The sequence below is a fragment of the Phoenix dactylifera genome, chromosome 1 (genome assembly GCF_051530095.1).
Source record: "Phoenix dactylifera cultivar Ajwa chromosome 1, Ajwa_hap1_PhDact_Kaust_v1.1, whole genome shotgun sequence".
Lineage (NCBI taxonomy): Eukaryota > Viridiplantae > Streptophyta > Magnoliopsida > Arecales > Arecaceae > Phoenix > Phoenix dactylifera.
This window is the reverse complement of record NC_143190.1, coordinates 65710468-65725584: the sequence shown is the minus strand read 5'-3', so window position 1 is coordinate 65725584 and position 15117 is coordinate 65710468. Positions and strand designations below refer to the sequence as shown.

Sequence of the window (15117 nt, the reverse complement as noted above, 5' to 3'; positions counted from 1 at the left end):
TGGAGCTGAGCGTACAGACTGCTCCGTCGGGCCCTCCGAGAGATCTACTCCCTCAGATCTACCTCTACTGTTTTGCTCCTTCCCCACACTCATTTTCCTCTGTTCTCTTTCAGCTCTTTCCTCTTTATTTCTGGTCTCCCACTGTTTTGCTTTATCTATCAGCCTAGACAAGGTGGGGACCTCTACTGCCAGTACTGCATTATAAAGCGGGGAAATCAGACCTCGTCTGAACCTTTCTATCCTGGCAGCTTCAGTGGGGATGATGTAAGGAGCATACTTCCCCAATCTAGTGAACTCACGAGCGTACTCAGATACGCTCATTCCGGGCATCTGCTTCAGCCTCTCAAACTGAAGAGCCCAATTCTGCCTCTCAGCCGGAGACAAGAACTCATCCATCACTGCTTGCCTGAACTCTTCCCAGGTTGGAGGATTCCTACTGTACAATCTATCTTCCATATGCCTCTGGTACCAGTCCCAGGCATCTTCCTTCATTGTAAGCCCTACAAGTTCTATAGCTCTTGCATCAGAACAGGGCAATCTCCGTATCATCTTTTCAGTCTCCTCCAGAAATCTCTGAGGATCTTCACCTTCTTCCCCCTTAAACTCCGGGGTTCTGAGCCTCAGAAACTCCTGTACAGTAATCCTCTCATTATCTAGAGCCCGCCTGGCCAAACTTCTTGGCACAGGTACAGGAGGTGGGATAGATACTACTGACGGGGCAGGAGGTTTCCCCTGAGCAATCTGCTCCCTCAGAGCCTGATTCTCCGCCAGTAACTGTTCCATCAATGCATCTCTACTTCCTACATCTCCTTGATCATCAACCCTCCGTCTATCAGTAGGAGGAGGTTTTTCTCTTTGGGGCTCGACATGTGCAGAACCCGCATCCAATGCTATATCTGGCTCCATCCTCCTTCCAGGACGAGCAGGTCCTCTCCTTGGAGGTATTCTTTATATCTCTCTAAAAAAGTCAAAAAGAGAGGATGGTCGTTACACACTGAGTCATGATATATTTTACTGAGTTGTAAATGACTCATAAAATAACATACAGAAAAATCCTATGCTCCATAGTATAATCCTATACTTAATCCTGACTCACCCTATTGCTCTGACATGACTCTTCTTAACCTTTGCTCTGATACCACCTCTGTCACGACCCCCGCCCCGTTCCCGGCGGGCCGCCGCGACGGTCCTAGGGTGCGGGTAGGCATAAGGCCACCAGCCACCGCGTAGAACCCTACTACCTATCAATCATCAATAAATCTTGAAAATTTTGGCATGATACATGCACAAAATGATCACCTTTCCTATGGTGACCTGTCAGGATTATCTCATTACATACAACAATGCTACCTGTCAGAGCAGCAATCACATAATCTGTCACATAATGAACCTGGACAATATATATCAATACATCATCTCAGGCATATAACTCATCTATATAAAAATCTGGTTCCCATTTCATCCATGGTCAAACCCATATCCACAACAGGATCTATGACTGTAACTATACACTAAATACAACAGAAGGTTTATAATACACCAAAAGGGGATAAACCTCTATCTACATTATACTATGCTACACTATGGAGCGGCACAGCTAGCAGGCAATCTCTAACCCTGCTCTTCTCTATACAATACCTGCCCTGCAATCAAAAACACAAAACTGGGGAGTGAGTATATAAATACTCAGTGAGTGGAGTAGAGAGTACTATGCACATGAGACAGAATATAATCATGGCTCGAGATGAAATCTCAAGATCAATAACAAGATGAACATGATCTCAACATAGAGAATATGGAGTAAATCATCAATATCACCACAATCAATATCAACTCATCTGAAGCATATATGGAATAATCAAGTAAACATATATGCTACTCATGAATATGCTCAACAGATCATAATGCTGGAACATACAAATCAGGTGTCAATATGCTGAAATCATCACTAGACAGCTATCGGGAGGTGGGTTTTACGCCCCAGGCGAACCAGCAACAACTCCCTACTGCCATATGCATATATCGAATATGACACCACACCAATATGTAAATCATCACTAGACAGCTGTCGGGAGGTGGGTTTTACGCCCCAGGCGAACCAGCAACAACTCCCCACTGTCACATGCATATGCAGGATAAGACACCATATCGATAATGTAAATGCTAGACAGCTATCGGGAGGTGGGTTTTACGCCCCAGGCGAACCAGCAACAACTCCCTACTGTCACATGCATATGCAGGATAAGATACCACACTGATCATGTAAATGCTGGCCAGTATCCAGAACAGAAATCCATCTCACATCTACATACTAAACGGCACCTCGCGGGAATTCTACATCCGCGGAAAGCCATACTGCACCTCGCGGGGTCTTACTATGCCCGGCGGCAAGCAGAATATAAGTCGTAGGACCGGCCGATCCTACGCCTAGGGCCGTGTCCCCCCTAGGAAGGGACTGGGCTCCGCCCACCCAGAAGGCTACTATGTGCGCACAAAGGCCGATGTTCAACCCCCATCGACTATAGGTGTCCTGCAGATACTGCCAAGCCATGCATAAATGCCATAATGCACCCTCCCAATACTCTACTAAAAAGGAGTATAATCAAGACTACCACTCACTTGATCATGACCCAATCATAAACTAACATCAGGGTTAGAAGTGAGGGTCAAGGAAGTGCAATACAACTCAATATACCACTAAAAAGGCTCTACAAATCTTTGAAATAGAGGAAATGAAATCAATTTACAAAAGAAATCATTTCACAATTCGGAATCAATTTGATTACTCATCAACCCCTCGTAATTCCTCTCAATGTTCCCTCAAATGCATGTACAGAATAATCAAGCATGGAGAATCAAGATTATAGAGGAATCTACTACAATATCAGTCAATATGCACAAGTGGAATCAATTCACACTTGGCGACATTCATGAAAATGAATTAAGAATGCTCATGGTGCAAAGTACATGACTCCCACTCACCTGTCAATCTGGCACAGCCTTGATACGCCTCCAAAAATCTACAGCTGGCAGTGGGGAACTTCTTCCTCTTGTTCCCTAGCTTCTTGCCCAACTGATACATGCATTTACAATATATTTAGTTTTGTATCAAGGGCTATAATCTACGTGCCAATTATAACATAGGGAACTTTAATTGATTCAACTCCCCTGTTCCCTAAATCTTTTCTTTTCTTTCTTCTTTTTCTTTTTAATTATAACTCACCATTTATGTGTATTAGGGACTCCCTTGCATGAGTACAAGGTCCCTTTTAGCTTGATCTAGGCTTAATACCCTATTATAGCATGAAATCCCCTATTTTCCACCCGGATGAACAGTAACCTGGACCGACAGCCGGTTACTTCATCCCGGGTTTGATCCACTTTTCAGACTCCAAATTTGATGAAATTTTTACCTAACATTCTACACTCATAGAGGATTCCAAAGAGGTAACATGCATTGCTATCGGAGGTCGTTTGACCTCCTAAATAATTCGCCGAAGTTGGGACTTCGACACAGTTTTTCCGTAGTGCCGGAAAAATTTGTCAAAATCCGATTCTTCCTCTTTTAACCGCCTCTACAACCCTTATCCGACCCTTCTAGACTATATCCACCCTTTGTATAGCCTAATGTCATCAAAAGACTAGATAGGGATGGATATTTACCTTTTTCTTTTTGGAAATCGAGGTCCTTGCGTAGAGGGGAAGAAGATCTACACTTTTTCCTTCAGCTGGCAGCGCATCCGGGATCTCCTACCTTTTCTTTTTCTTCTTCTTCTTCCTCTTCCTTTCCTTTCCTCTCCTTCTTTTTTTCCTCTCTGTTGCCGTCTGAGAACCCCCCCCTCTCTGTCTCTCGGTTTCATTCCAAAGCCACAGCAAACCCTCCAATTAAATCACATCAAAATACTATTCACCCTTTTTTTAATATTATTAAATTTCCATTTTGCCCCTAACACTTCAACATATCTACTGTTATGCCATTAACTTTTGATTTCTTTCCAATTTTACCCTTACCACTTCAACGCATCTACAACTATGCCATTATCTTTTCATTTCTTCCAATTTTACCCCTCATATCAATTTTAAAGGACTATTCTATCCTTTTTTATATAAAAAAATATTTTGGGATTATTACACTCTTGGACATTTCTCTCTCCGAATCATTCACTTATATGTCATACATATGCCTGACAATGGTCCAAGGAGGATAAATAAGAACACATAGATTGAGGTGCGCATGTTTTTATAGCAGGCGTAATTAAAACATCTTTTCATAGGTCAATAGATCACAATCTTCCCATGCCGGAGACAAGGCTGAAACAATCGGGTGGCAATTTGACCTAATCCACCGATGCAACCTACAATTGGATCAGATTTAGTAAAAATAAATTTAGATCATAAACAGGTTAACCCATCTAAATTTATTTATTAAATAGGCTAAATTTAAATTTAGACCTTTAACTCATTTGACTTCTTTCGACAAATTTAATAATTAGACATGTCATAATTTAATATGTTTAATTTATTTTCATCCTATTTAACCTACCTATTTATTATGTTTAATCCACTTAAATTTATTTAATTTGTTAAAATTTTGCTTAACTTGTTCATCTTATTTAGCAAATATATTATACGTGTCAAATTAGATTGTATATATAATAAATAGATTAGGTTTGAATCTAAATTTTTGATGTATTTGGTAAATAGGTTGGGTTCCCCCGACTCATATTGGACCCAGCCCGTATCTTACTCGACCTAACCCGATTGCCACCTGTCTATATATTTCAGCACACGTCCGAAACCCTAATCCCCCAACAGAACTCAGGGTTCCTCTGTTCCTTCCCTCTATCGCTCGCTCGCTCGCTGCAAACGCTACAAACCAATCCGCCGCCGCCGCCGCCGCCGCCATGGGTAAGCCAAAAGATTTCCAAAACCTCCTGCTCCCTTAGATACTCTATTCTTTCTCTCTATTTCTCTCCGTCTCACGGGGTTGGTTGGTTTCAGGGAAGGTGCACGGTTCTCTGGCTCGTGCCGGGAAGGTGAGAGGGCAGACGCCCAAGGTCGCGAAGCAGGACAAGAAGAAGAAGCCCCGTGGCAGGGCCTACAAGCGCATGCAGTACAACCGCCGGTTCGTCACCGCCGGTACCAAATCCTTCCTCTCTTCTATTGTTTCTATCTGGATTCGGTTTCTCTTTGGATTTTGGGAACTGCTTCATGATTCCTTGCTTCTTTCTTTTCATTCTCTTCAGTTGTTGGATTCGGGAGGAAGCGAGGGCCCAACTCATCCGAGAAGTAAAAAAAGATCGCGGTAGACTCCTCTTCAATATTTAGTTTCAAAAAAATATAGGGTTTTGTTTCCGGATTCTGAATTATGGGTCTGGATTCTGTGCTTCGAGAATGGTTTATGGAAATATTGAATCGATTGGGGGGTAATGCTATGTTTTGCCCCTCTTTAGAGATGCTTCGGTAGCTATCTATCGTTATTCTGAAGGAAGTTTCCATTTTTTGGATCACATTTGTTCTATTCGTCTCTCAAAATTTAGCTCCTTTTGTATGGTTGCTGCTGTGTCGATGTTAATTGGATATCCAGCTTGAATTGTTAATGATGAATGAGATGCAGTCTTAATCAGTTGTGAGTTTGATATTAGCGATGAGTTTTAAGTGATGGTGGTATTAACAAACAAAAAGATGAATGAAAATATTCGATGATGAATGTTTGTGTCCTAGTCAAATAGTGTAATTGAAAATTAGTGTGTGATCAATAATTTCACTGAGGAAGTAGCTGAGAGGCCTTAAACATATTGCATTGCTTTCATCATTTTGTCATTTGACTGCCTTTCCACTTCCTGAACTACGATCTCTGCTTCCAATGTCTTTCCAGCTAATGCAGTTACTAGGTTTAACTTATGAGAAGTGTATTGTGAATGTATACGATTTCATCTTAATCTTCTTGGTTTGCCCTGATACTAGTGTTCCAATATGAAATTATGGCTGCATTTTGTTATCTTAGATGCAGGCAGTGGTACTGGTATGCTTTCATGTACTGTAGACTAGAGCTGATCAAAATCCGGGCTAGGCTGGGCGGGGCTCGGGCCGGGCTCTACAGCAGAAATTAGGCCCGATGGCTATGCTCAGGCTTGGCCCGACTGTCGGGCTTAAATTTTTGTCCAGGCCTGACCCGACTTTATAAATCTGGTTCTAGGCCCATCTAGCCCGGCCCGACCCGACAAGCCCGATTTTTTCTTTGTTTGGAATCTGGAAATGGGCCAGAATGGCCTAACCAGGCCCGGCCCGATTTTTTTGGTTGGGCTATTTTTCTTACCCAGGCCCGACCCATGGGCCTTTTTTTAATGCCCAAGCCCGAAAAATTCCGCGCCTGGGGAAACCTTCCCTTCCCCAGATCTCGACGGTGAATTCATAAATCAAAACTTATCCTTGACAAAAGATCTCCCTTTGTTGCACTAGGAATCCTCGGCTCTTAACGAATAATGATGATAGGCAACTCGAGTTTTTTCAAAGGGCTGGGCGGGCCAGTAGCCCCGTGATCAGCTCTACTGTAGACATATGATGAGGCAGGTGACTAGTGATTGTACGCACTCCAATCATCTAGCGAGTGTGTGATGTGTTCTGAATGTTCGGGAGTAGAAAAGGGTGCTTAATTTGTTGAGCTGATCTTGGGGCCTGTCAAGAGACCTTTGTAAAGATTTTCAAGGAGATAAGGGAAGGACCCTCTCATGATCCATTTGCATTCTTGTCCATCCGACAATGCATGCTAATTTCGTTGCCGCTATATTGCTACTTTGTTTGATTAACTGCTCGTTCGCTCTCTCTTACTAGCTTCTTGCATGTATAATGTCATCCCTTTGGTTTTAGTCCCCCCTCTTGTCATTGGCAGGTATCACTTGAGCAAATCAAACTAAACCATATGTAAGTGCACTCATAAATTTTACATAATCACCTGTTTTCCCTGAATATCATGACCTATTCCATGATAAAATGCGCATGGCAACGGGAGGATTATACAGCATTGTAGCCGAATAAATTTTTCGTGGTCTTATCTGCTCTTGGGTGACAATTTTGATGATTTGCATTCAGTATTCAGTATCTCAATTACCTTTTGTGGGCAAATTTTGATGTGTTCAATTTATGCATGAAGGCACTTGTTTCTCAATTTATGCATGAAGGCTCTTGGGTGACAATTCTGATTATTTGCATTCAGTATTCAGTATCTCAATTACCTTTTGTGGGCAAATTTCGATGTGTCCAATTTATGCATGAAGGCACTTGTTTCTGGTGTGATTCTGAGTTCAAAAAATTTCTATCCTATAGCTGCCATGATTTGAAAGGTTTGAGCCAAATTTCATGCACAAACTTAGGCTTGGAGGTACTTAGCTTCAGATACCCTCTGCTTCCCCGGGATACACCCACCATCCAGCCCCCCACCATAAAATTACAATGAAATAGGAGCACAAAAGTACCCCTAGCAGACCAAAGGGAGGGGAACCAAAAAAAGAAAGCAGGCAATGGCAATGGATGGAGGGACGTCTAGGTGGTTTTGGTGGCTTGCACTGATTTAGGTCGAGCTAGTAGGTCGGTTTTCCAGGCTTGAAGGAGTTGCCGTGGTTTTGCACTGTGCTTGCCTTTATTCCTTTGCATTTCAAACTTGAAATGCAATTCATTAATGGAGATAATCATTTGAATGAGTTATAAAATATGTTTTCAAACTTAGGGAGCATGACATAGTGCAGCTATGAGAGATGTGTTAGGAAGTGCAAGATAAAGTTTGGTTTTTGATCTTAGCAAATCTGAAAGGTGAAAATCAGTTGACTTATAATTTCTTATATGGTTGATGATGTGTTCATTGGCTGAAGTGAAGGAGGGATAGCATCATTCATGGATGGGAGGACAGAGGTGCTTTTATTATTAGAGGTGGTGCTTTGTGTGCAATGGAGTTTATTATCTTATGATCGGAACTTGGTATCGATCTTTTGCTAAGTGTATTTGCAGCATCAACTAATTACATGTGAAATTTTGGTTTTTCTGGGTCAGAAGAGAAATTCTGGAAGATTATTACTTTATGCTTATCTGTGTATAAAATCACATGAGATGATGGGTTTTCATGATCGGAAGGAGGAATAATTGCAGGAACTTGTGATCTCATTGGAGGGTTATTCTGATGGAGTGCTGTAATTTCATTCAAAAAGGGAGCTTGGGTGGGGAAGTGGAGCAATGTTGGGATTTGTCAGTTCAATTTCATTTGTAACCTGACACAGTGGAGGGAGGAATTTGCATCGGTTCTGAGAAAATGTTGTTAGATCGCTCTCATGATGAAACCTGTAGAAGCTCTTTCCGCTTCAATGATGTCTCAGCTTAATGCAAAAATGTGTCATCTCTAGATTTTTGGAAGCAAATAGTTGATTTGGAAGGAATGAAAACATCAGAGGTAGCTCATATTTGATGCTCAAAATAAACATACTGTGTTGGTCTCCTTTTAGCCGAAAAAAAGGAAGTCTTAGCGGATTAATAGTTTGATAAATTATTGTTGTCCAAGTTGGTCTGAGATCTCTTGCAGTTGGTTGTAAAATTAGTTTCTTCTTGTTTCGAAGCAAATTTGTTTTCTATCACTGCAGGCATGCCTAGAGCTTTCTTCTTCTAAAAGGCAACACAACTTTCTGTTGCCACACCCTGTACCAGCTTTATGCCATCCCACAATGCCTGCTCTTCCTACAATAGAACAGAAAAAGAAACAACTATAGAAGCTGCCCGTAGGTGCTGCGCCTCTGCTAGATTTCAGTGGAACAATCTATTATATTTCAAGTCATTATTGCTCGGGCTGTTAATTTGTTGGCCAAAATTCGACTGGGTGGTGGTGATTCCAAGCCTATGAATTAATGCAGTTGTCAGCAGAATTACAATTAGTAGGGACATCCCAAGGACTTGATCCCATCAATGAGTGAATTTTGTATATGCTTGGTGCTGTGTTTCCCCCTTTTTTTCTTATTTTTTTTTTGTTGGTTGATCTGCATTTCCTCTCCCCTTAGACAGGGTTGTTTTTGCGAGTTGTGACACCAGGTGGAGCTGCCGTGTAGGTGCTGATTTTAATGGCAGTATCCTGAGAAGATGTGGCCTGTTTTGGGCATTTGAGACTAACATCTTGGTTTGTTTCTCTCCTTAAATGACTGAGACAAGGCAAAGGATTGGATACCTTCATCTCAGTTAACATCAAATATCATTCCATGCTCGAGATACTCAAGCTGCTTGATCGCATTAAGGGCATGTTCGAAATATTTTTTTTAAAAAAATAAAAGTTTGGTGATATTATAAAAGAAATGTTTCTACAAGAAAAAACAAAAAGACTACTTTCAAAAATACGAGAAAAAAAAGACTAACATCTAATTTCTGGCTTTTCCTTCTCACAAAGGAGAAGCAACACTAAACATAGCTTAAATGTTTATTCTCTGATTACATTTACTGTGCATATCCCAGATTCTCAAAGATTTCCCTTGTATGAGCCCTGATAAGAATGATTGTTCATTATTCACAATGAGAATAATTCCTCCTGATCAGCTTTTTACGACTTGAAAACCACTTTTGGAGTCTAGTAAAAAAGAAAAAAAGAAAAAAGAAGCCCTTACCACTTTGGCACATTAATTCAGCTCCACGTGTCTTTGCATGGCAGCTTGGCCCATTTAACCTCAACACTTAGGGGGTCGAGGGAGCAATATGACAGTGTTTGGATTGAGAGATCTGGAGAAAATATAAAGGAAAGCATTTGAAGAATAGAAATCTTGCTTCCGGAGTTCTCTTCCCTTCTCCCGTTACCATGATTTTACAGCTGTCAGTAGCATTGCCGGTGCGGATTCGCTCCAAAGGTGATACGAGCCTCCTCCTTTTTTTTTTCCTTCTTTTTTCTTTCTCTCTCTATCTTTTTTTTTTTTTTTTTTTTTTTTTTGCTATAACGGATGATTTATACAACATGTGTATAGATATACTTAATAAAATCGGAAAACAAAATATCAGGGAGCTCCCGAGGTAGCTCTCCATCTTCTGCTTACACGGTGTTGCCAGCATGGTTGGCCACGTAGGTAGCCACCCAGTCTGCAGCTCCATTGGCTTCTCTAAACACATGCTTAATCTGGACAACTCCTTTATCCCTCAGCATCATCTAGATATCATATCACGAAGCAGTGAATGGTCACCGACAACGATCCTCGGACCCTCTGGATCCAGCCGATGACCGTAGCCGAGTCACCCTTCAAGATGACCAAACTAACTGATAGCACACGCTAAGCATGTCGGAGATCCGCCCAGGCAGCCCTTAGCTCCGCATTGAAAACCGTGTAGTCAAATAACTGGCAGCCTTCTGCTGCCACAACTTTGGAGTTCAGGTTTCTAATAACGAAACCCGCTTCGTCTTTTGTGCCTCCATCCAGCACCGACCCATCGAAATTGACCTTGAGGAAGCTAGGGGTGGGGGCTCCCAGGTGAACACCGTACGGAGGGCTGTCGAAGCAGAATGGGAACCTCAGATACCTCGAGCTGTCAAAGGCTCTTCTAAGAAGGAAGCATAACTAATCTCTGCCGCCTGCACCCGGGTGGTCTCCACCATGAGCTTTAGCGACATACGATGCTCATCGAATGTTCGAGCATTTCTTACCAGCTAGATCTGGTATGCTATGCAAATCACTCTAACTGCCTCCTGGCATGTTAGTGGGTTGCCTGACCATCAACGGATGGTCCGTAAGAATTGGCCCCAAACCTTACCGCACGCCAGGTCACCCTCGCCCATGTGCACTGAAACAGTGCATGGTCCACCGTCTCATCGACCCTGCAAACCCCACACACTAAGAGAATCCTCAATTCTTGTTCGCTGAGTACTGCTCTCGTCGGAAGCTGATCCCAAACCACCTTCTATAAGAATAGTGCGACTCTTGGGTGGAGGCCAGTGCGCCAGATCCAAGCACACTTTGGACCCAGCTCATGCTCCTTCCGAAGCACGCAAGAGAGCTCTCCCACCCTAACATCTGTCCTACTCGAGGTGCTCCACACCCGAGTATCAGGACCTGCACATCCTGGTATCGGAAGAGATCGGACCCTCTCAGCAAGGCGTGTCCCAAACAGTGACCCAACCTAGCCTCATCATAAGCTGCCTTGCCAGGGTCGAAGAGGTCACAAACCTGCAATCCCTCCACTGCCTCGATGTCAACCATAGTTGACCAAAGTCTCAAGGGGAGGGCACCCACCCACGGGTCATCAACCACATTAATGCTCCGCCCATCACCTATCAACCATCTAGTATTCTTCACAACTGTTGGCAGATACCTCGTGATCACTTGCCATATAAATGAGCATCTGCGCCCATTCTGAATCACTCCTTCCATGCCGGTCCGGCCAATTTAGCAGCCATGGTGTGACTCCAGACCCCCTGCGGCTCTAGTATGAATCGAACAGCATGTCGGGCAATCAACGCCTCGCGCCTCTCCTGAAGAGACAACACACCGATTTAATGCTAGGCAAACACTCTCCCACGCCACTAAGTGCAACCCATGATCCCCTCCATACGACCCCCACAGGAAGCTCCAAAGTAGTCGTTCGATCCTCATCAGCATTGTCTTCAGAACCACCGTATTTGCCATGAGGTAGACAAGTATGGAAGCTAGCACTGATCTAATCAACGTCAATCTACCCATCATAGAGAGCGAGGATGCCCTCCAACCTTTCAGTCTGCTCTGGACCTGCTGCACCAGAATGGAGTACTCGGCCATCGTAACCTCCTACCTGTAATGGGCACACCCAGGTAGCTCCAGGTCCCATCCTGTTCAGGCATCTCCAGTATTCTCTGAATCTCCTATCTAACCATGCACTTTGTTTTTAGGTTGAAGGAGGTGGTCGACTTCTGGATGTTTACCTTCTGCCCTGACGCTGCACAATACTCCGCTAATACTTTTCTAAGGACTCTTGCATCCTTAACTCGTGCCCTGACTAGGACAAAGCAATCGTCTGCGAATAGTAAATGAGAAATAGGCCGAGACCGTGGGGCGGGAACAAACGCCTCCAGCTCCTCGCCAGTACACGCGCCCCATAGAGCCCGAGACAGGACATCAGAGCAAATGATAAACAAATATGGGGATAAAGGACATCCTTGTCTAAGCCCTATGGTAGACTTAAAAAAGGAGGACGACATACCATTGACCAAGATGGAAAAACTCGACCCCTGGACGCACCCCAACACCCAGTCAATCCAGATCTCATGGAAGCCAAAACTTTCCAAAGCTTGCCTTAAGAAGCTTCACCCAATTCTATCGTAAGCTCGCTCCATGTCTAACTTGACAGCCATCAGCCTTCGCCGCTTAGGGGCACGTTGGAGATCCCATATCATTTCTTGAGCCAGTATGACATTATCAGAGATATTTCTACCTCCCACAAAAGCATCTTGCTCCTGGTAGATGAGGCGTAGTAGCAAGGGCTTCATCCTACCCACCATTATCTTTGCCACAACATTATAAAGAGTTGTGCACAAGCTGATGGGCCGAAAGTGGCTCGGCTCTTCCGCATCATGATGCTTCGGTATCAGCGTGACAAAGGTTGCTCTCCAGTCCTCAAGCATCACTGCTTGACCGAAGAAGCACTGAACTGCCTCCACCACAGCAACCCGAATGATACCTGATGCATGACAACTGCAGGAAGGAGGGGGAAGAGGGAAGAAGAGGAGGAAGAAGAAGAAGAGGAGAAGAGGAGTGGGAGGAAGAAGAATCAGGCTTTTTACCTGGCTCTCGCCATGGCTTCACACCAGGGCTTCAAAAAGAAAGAGAGCTAATTTTCATTCAATCACGAAACCCTAAACATGAGGTTGGACCCATATATAGGGTCACAAAATAACAAATAGATCCCTACAAATAAAACAATCCCAGAAAAGCCCTAAAATGACAATATGCAAATAAACCCAAATGACAATATGCAAATAAACCCAATCAATATAAATAAAACCAACTCTCTCCGGGTGAAAAAAAGTCGACCTTGACGAAAGCGGCTCGATAAAGCCCCGGTAGTACTCCAACAAGTCCGGGTCAATCGGCGGTATCTCCTCGCGCTGGATTCAAGTGTAGACGAATCTTGGTCGTCCTCACCAACGAACCAGAAAATGCTGGATACCTCCATCACTGGTAAAAACTATTTGCTCTGACTAAAATAGAATCAATATACTCTTTTTGTGCTCGATAGAGGATAAAAGGAAACGAAGATGACATGAAATGAGTAATAGGATAAACATCAGGCGCAAGAGAGTGTGCAGCAAAAGAGTCATCAGGGATTGCAACCAAATCTTTAATATTAAGAGTAAAGCTATGACCAAAATCAAATGGAAAGTCAATGGCATAGGCGTCAGTGTCATCCTTGTGCAACACCCTGAATGGTCCAATACTAAGAGACTACAATTTCTTAAGACGAATCATTACGTAACCCCAAGTTTGAAATTCTTTAGCATGAAAATCAGCTTGCATCTTATATTGAATAGTACATGCATGAATGCCCTTAGGGATTTCCTGATGCAACTTATGAATGTGTTGTACAAATGCATATGCAGGCTCAGAAATTCTAACATAAGTTTTGATGGGTTGTGCGAGGGCATATCTAACTACACTCATGGTGGACTAGTCAAACTTGCTATTCGACTGTGCAAGCGAGCTAAGTGTAGTGTGGGTGCATCCTAGGATTTCAGGGTTGTCATCACACTCTTCCTCAATATCCGGAATGTCATCGAAGTTTGGTTCATAAATTTGCTCCTCTAAGTCATCTGTGTCACCTCCCTGCTCTTGCTGAGCAATAACGAAAGATTTGTTAGCACATTGGGAGGCAATATGACTAAAACCTTAGCATTTGTAACACTAAATTTTGGAATGTGGTTTGGAAGGCTCATCAAGAATTTCATTGTCGTTAGTGTCTCGGCTTGGGACATGGGTAGTAGGAGGGGGCCTAGGAGTAGTGGACCCTACAGAAGGTTTAGGCCCTGAGGAATTAGGGCCCGTGGAAGTGCTCCATGTGTTAGGGCGCCTTACAAATGTGGACTTAATGTTTCATTGGTTAAAGAGATCGTCTTGGTAGTTACGGGGTCTCCTAGCTAACAGTTGTTCCGTATTTTGCCAGAAAAGCTTAGCTCGACCAATGAGCTTCATTCTAGTAAACCGGACCTTCTTGTTGCCAGACAAATTGTACCACTCAAAGAAATGGTCCATTTTGTGTAACTAGTCTGAGAAGACTTTCCAGTCAAGATGACCATCAAAAGTGGAGGCTTCAACCCTAATGCCTCTCATTATATCTTCATCAGGGTCATGAGGTTCTCTGGGCTCTATGTTATGTCGGTAACCTCTATCAATATTAGAAAAGAGACCAGATCCTCTAGAGCAAGGATAGGCATGATAATGACCTGGAACAAACCTATTACCAAAATTGCCCTGCCGAACAGGACAACTGCAGAAAGGAGGGGGAAGAGAAAAGAAGAGGAGGAAGAAGAAGAAAAGGAGAAGAGGAGGGGGAGGAAGAAGAACCAGGCTTCTCACCTGGCTCTCGCCATGGCTTCACATTAGGGCTTTAGAAAGAAAGAGGGCTAATTTTCATTCATCAATCATCAAATCCTAAACATAAGGATGTACCCATATATATAGGGTCACAAAATAACAAATAGACCCCTACATATCAAACAATCCTAAAAAAGCCCTAAAATGACAATATGCAAATAAACCCAATCAATATAAAATAAACCCAACTAAAATAAATCAATCCAAAATAATATCTGGCTGGCTAAATCGACTGGGATCCGCTGAGTTGGCTGGATCCTATGACGACCGGCTGACCTGGCATTGGTATCCACACCAATACCCCAATATCTCCTGAAGAAGAAAAGTGGAAAGTCGTCTGACCCTAGAGCCTTGTCCTCTGCCAGGGCCCAGATAGTCTCCCGCACTTCCTCTCCTATCACAGGCCGCACCGACAGTACGTTCTCGATAGCTCCAATTTCCGAGTCAACCCTCGGGAGCTGGTCGACTTCCTCATAATCCCTATTCTCCGTCCATCTGAACCGGAAGAAATCAAGCAATACCTAACTAATCGCCGGCTCTCCCTCAA

At 43.3% G+C, this 15117-nt stretch overlaps 1 protein-coding gene across 1 annotated transcript; it reads left to right on the top strand.

Annotated features, from left to right (window-relative positions):
• Nucleotides 1–4785: 4785 nt before the first annotated feature.
• Nucleotides 4786–5626, top strand: LOC103712955 (small ribosomal subunit protein eS30z/eS30y/eS30x). The gene is made up of 3 exons (XM_008799676.6): nucleotides 4786–4908; nucleotides 5002–5139; nucleotides 5247–5626. Exons 1-3 carry the CDS (start codon nucleotides 4905–4907, stop codon nucleotides 5291–5293), a joined length of 189 nt encoding a protein of 62 aa, XP_008797898.1. The 5' UTR covers nucleotides 4786–4904; the 3' UTR covers nucleotides 5294–5626.
• The last annotated feature ends 9491 nt before the right edge of the window (nucleotides 5627–15117 follow it).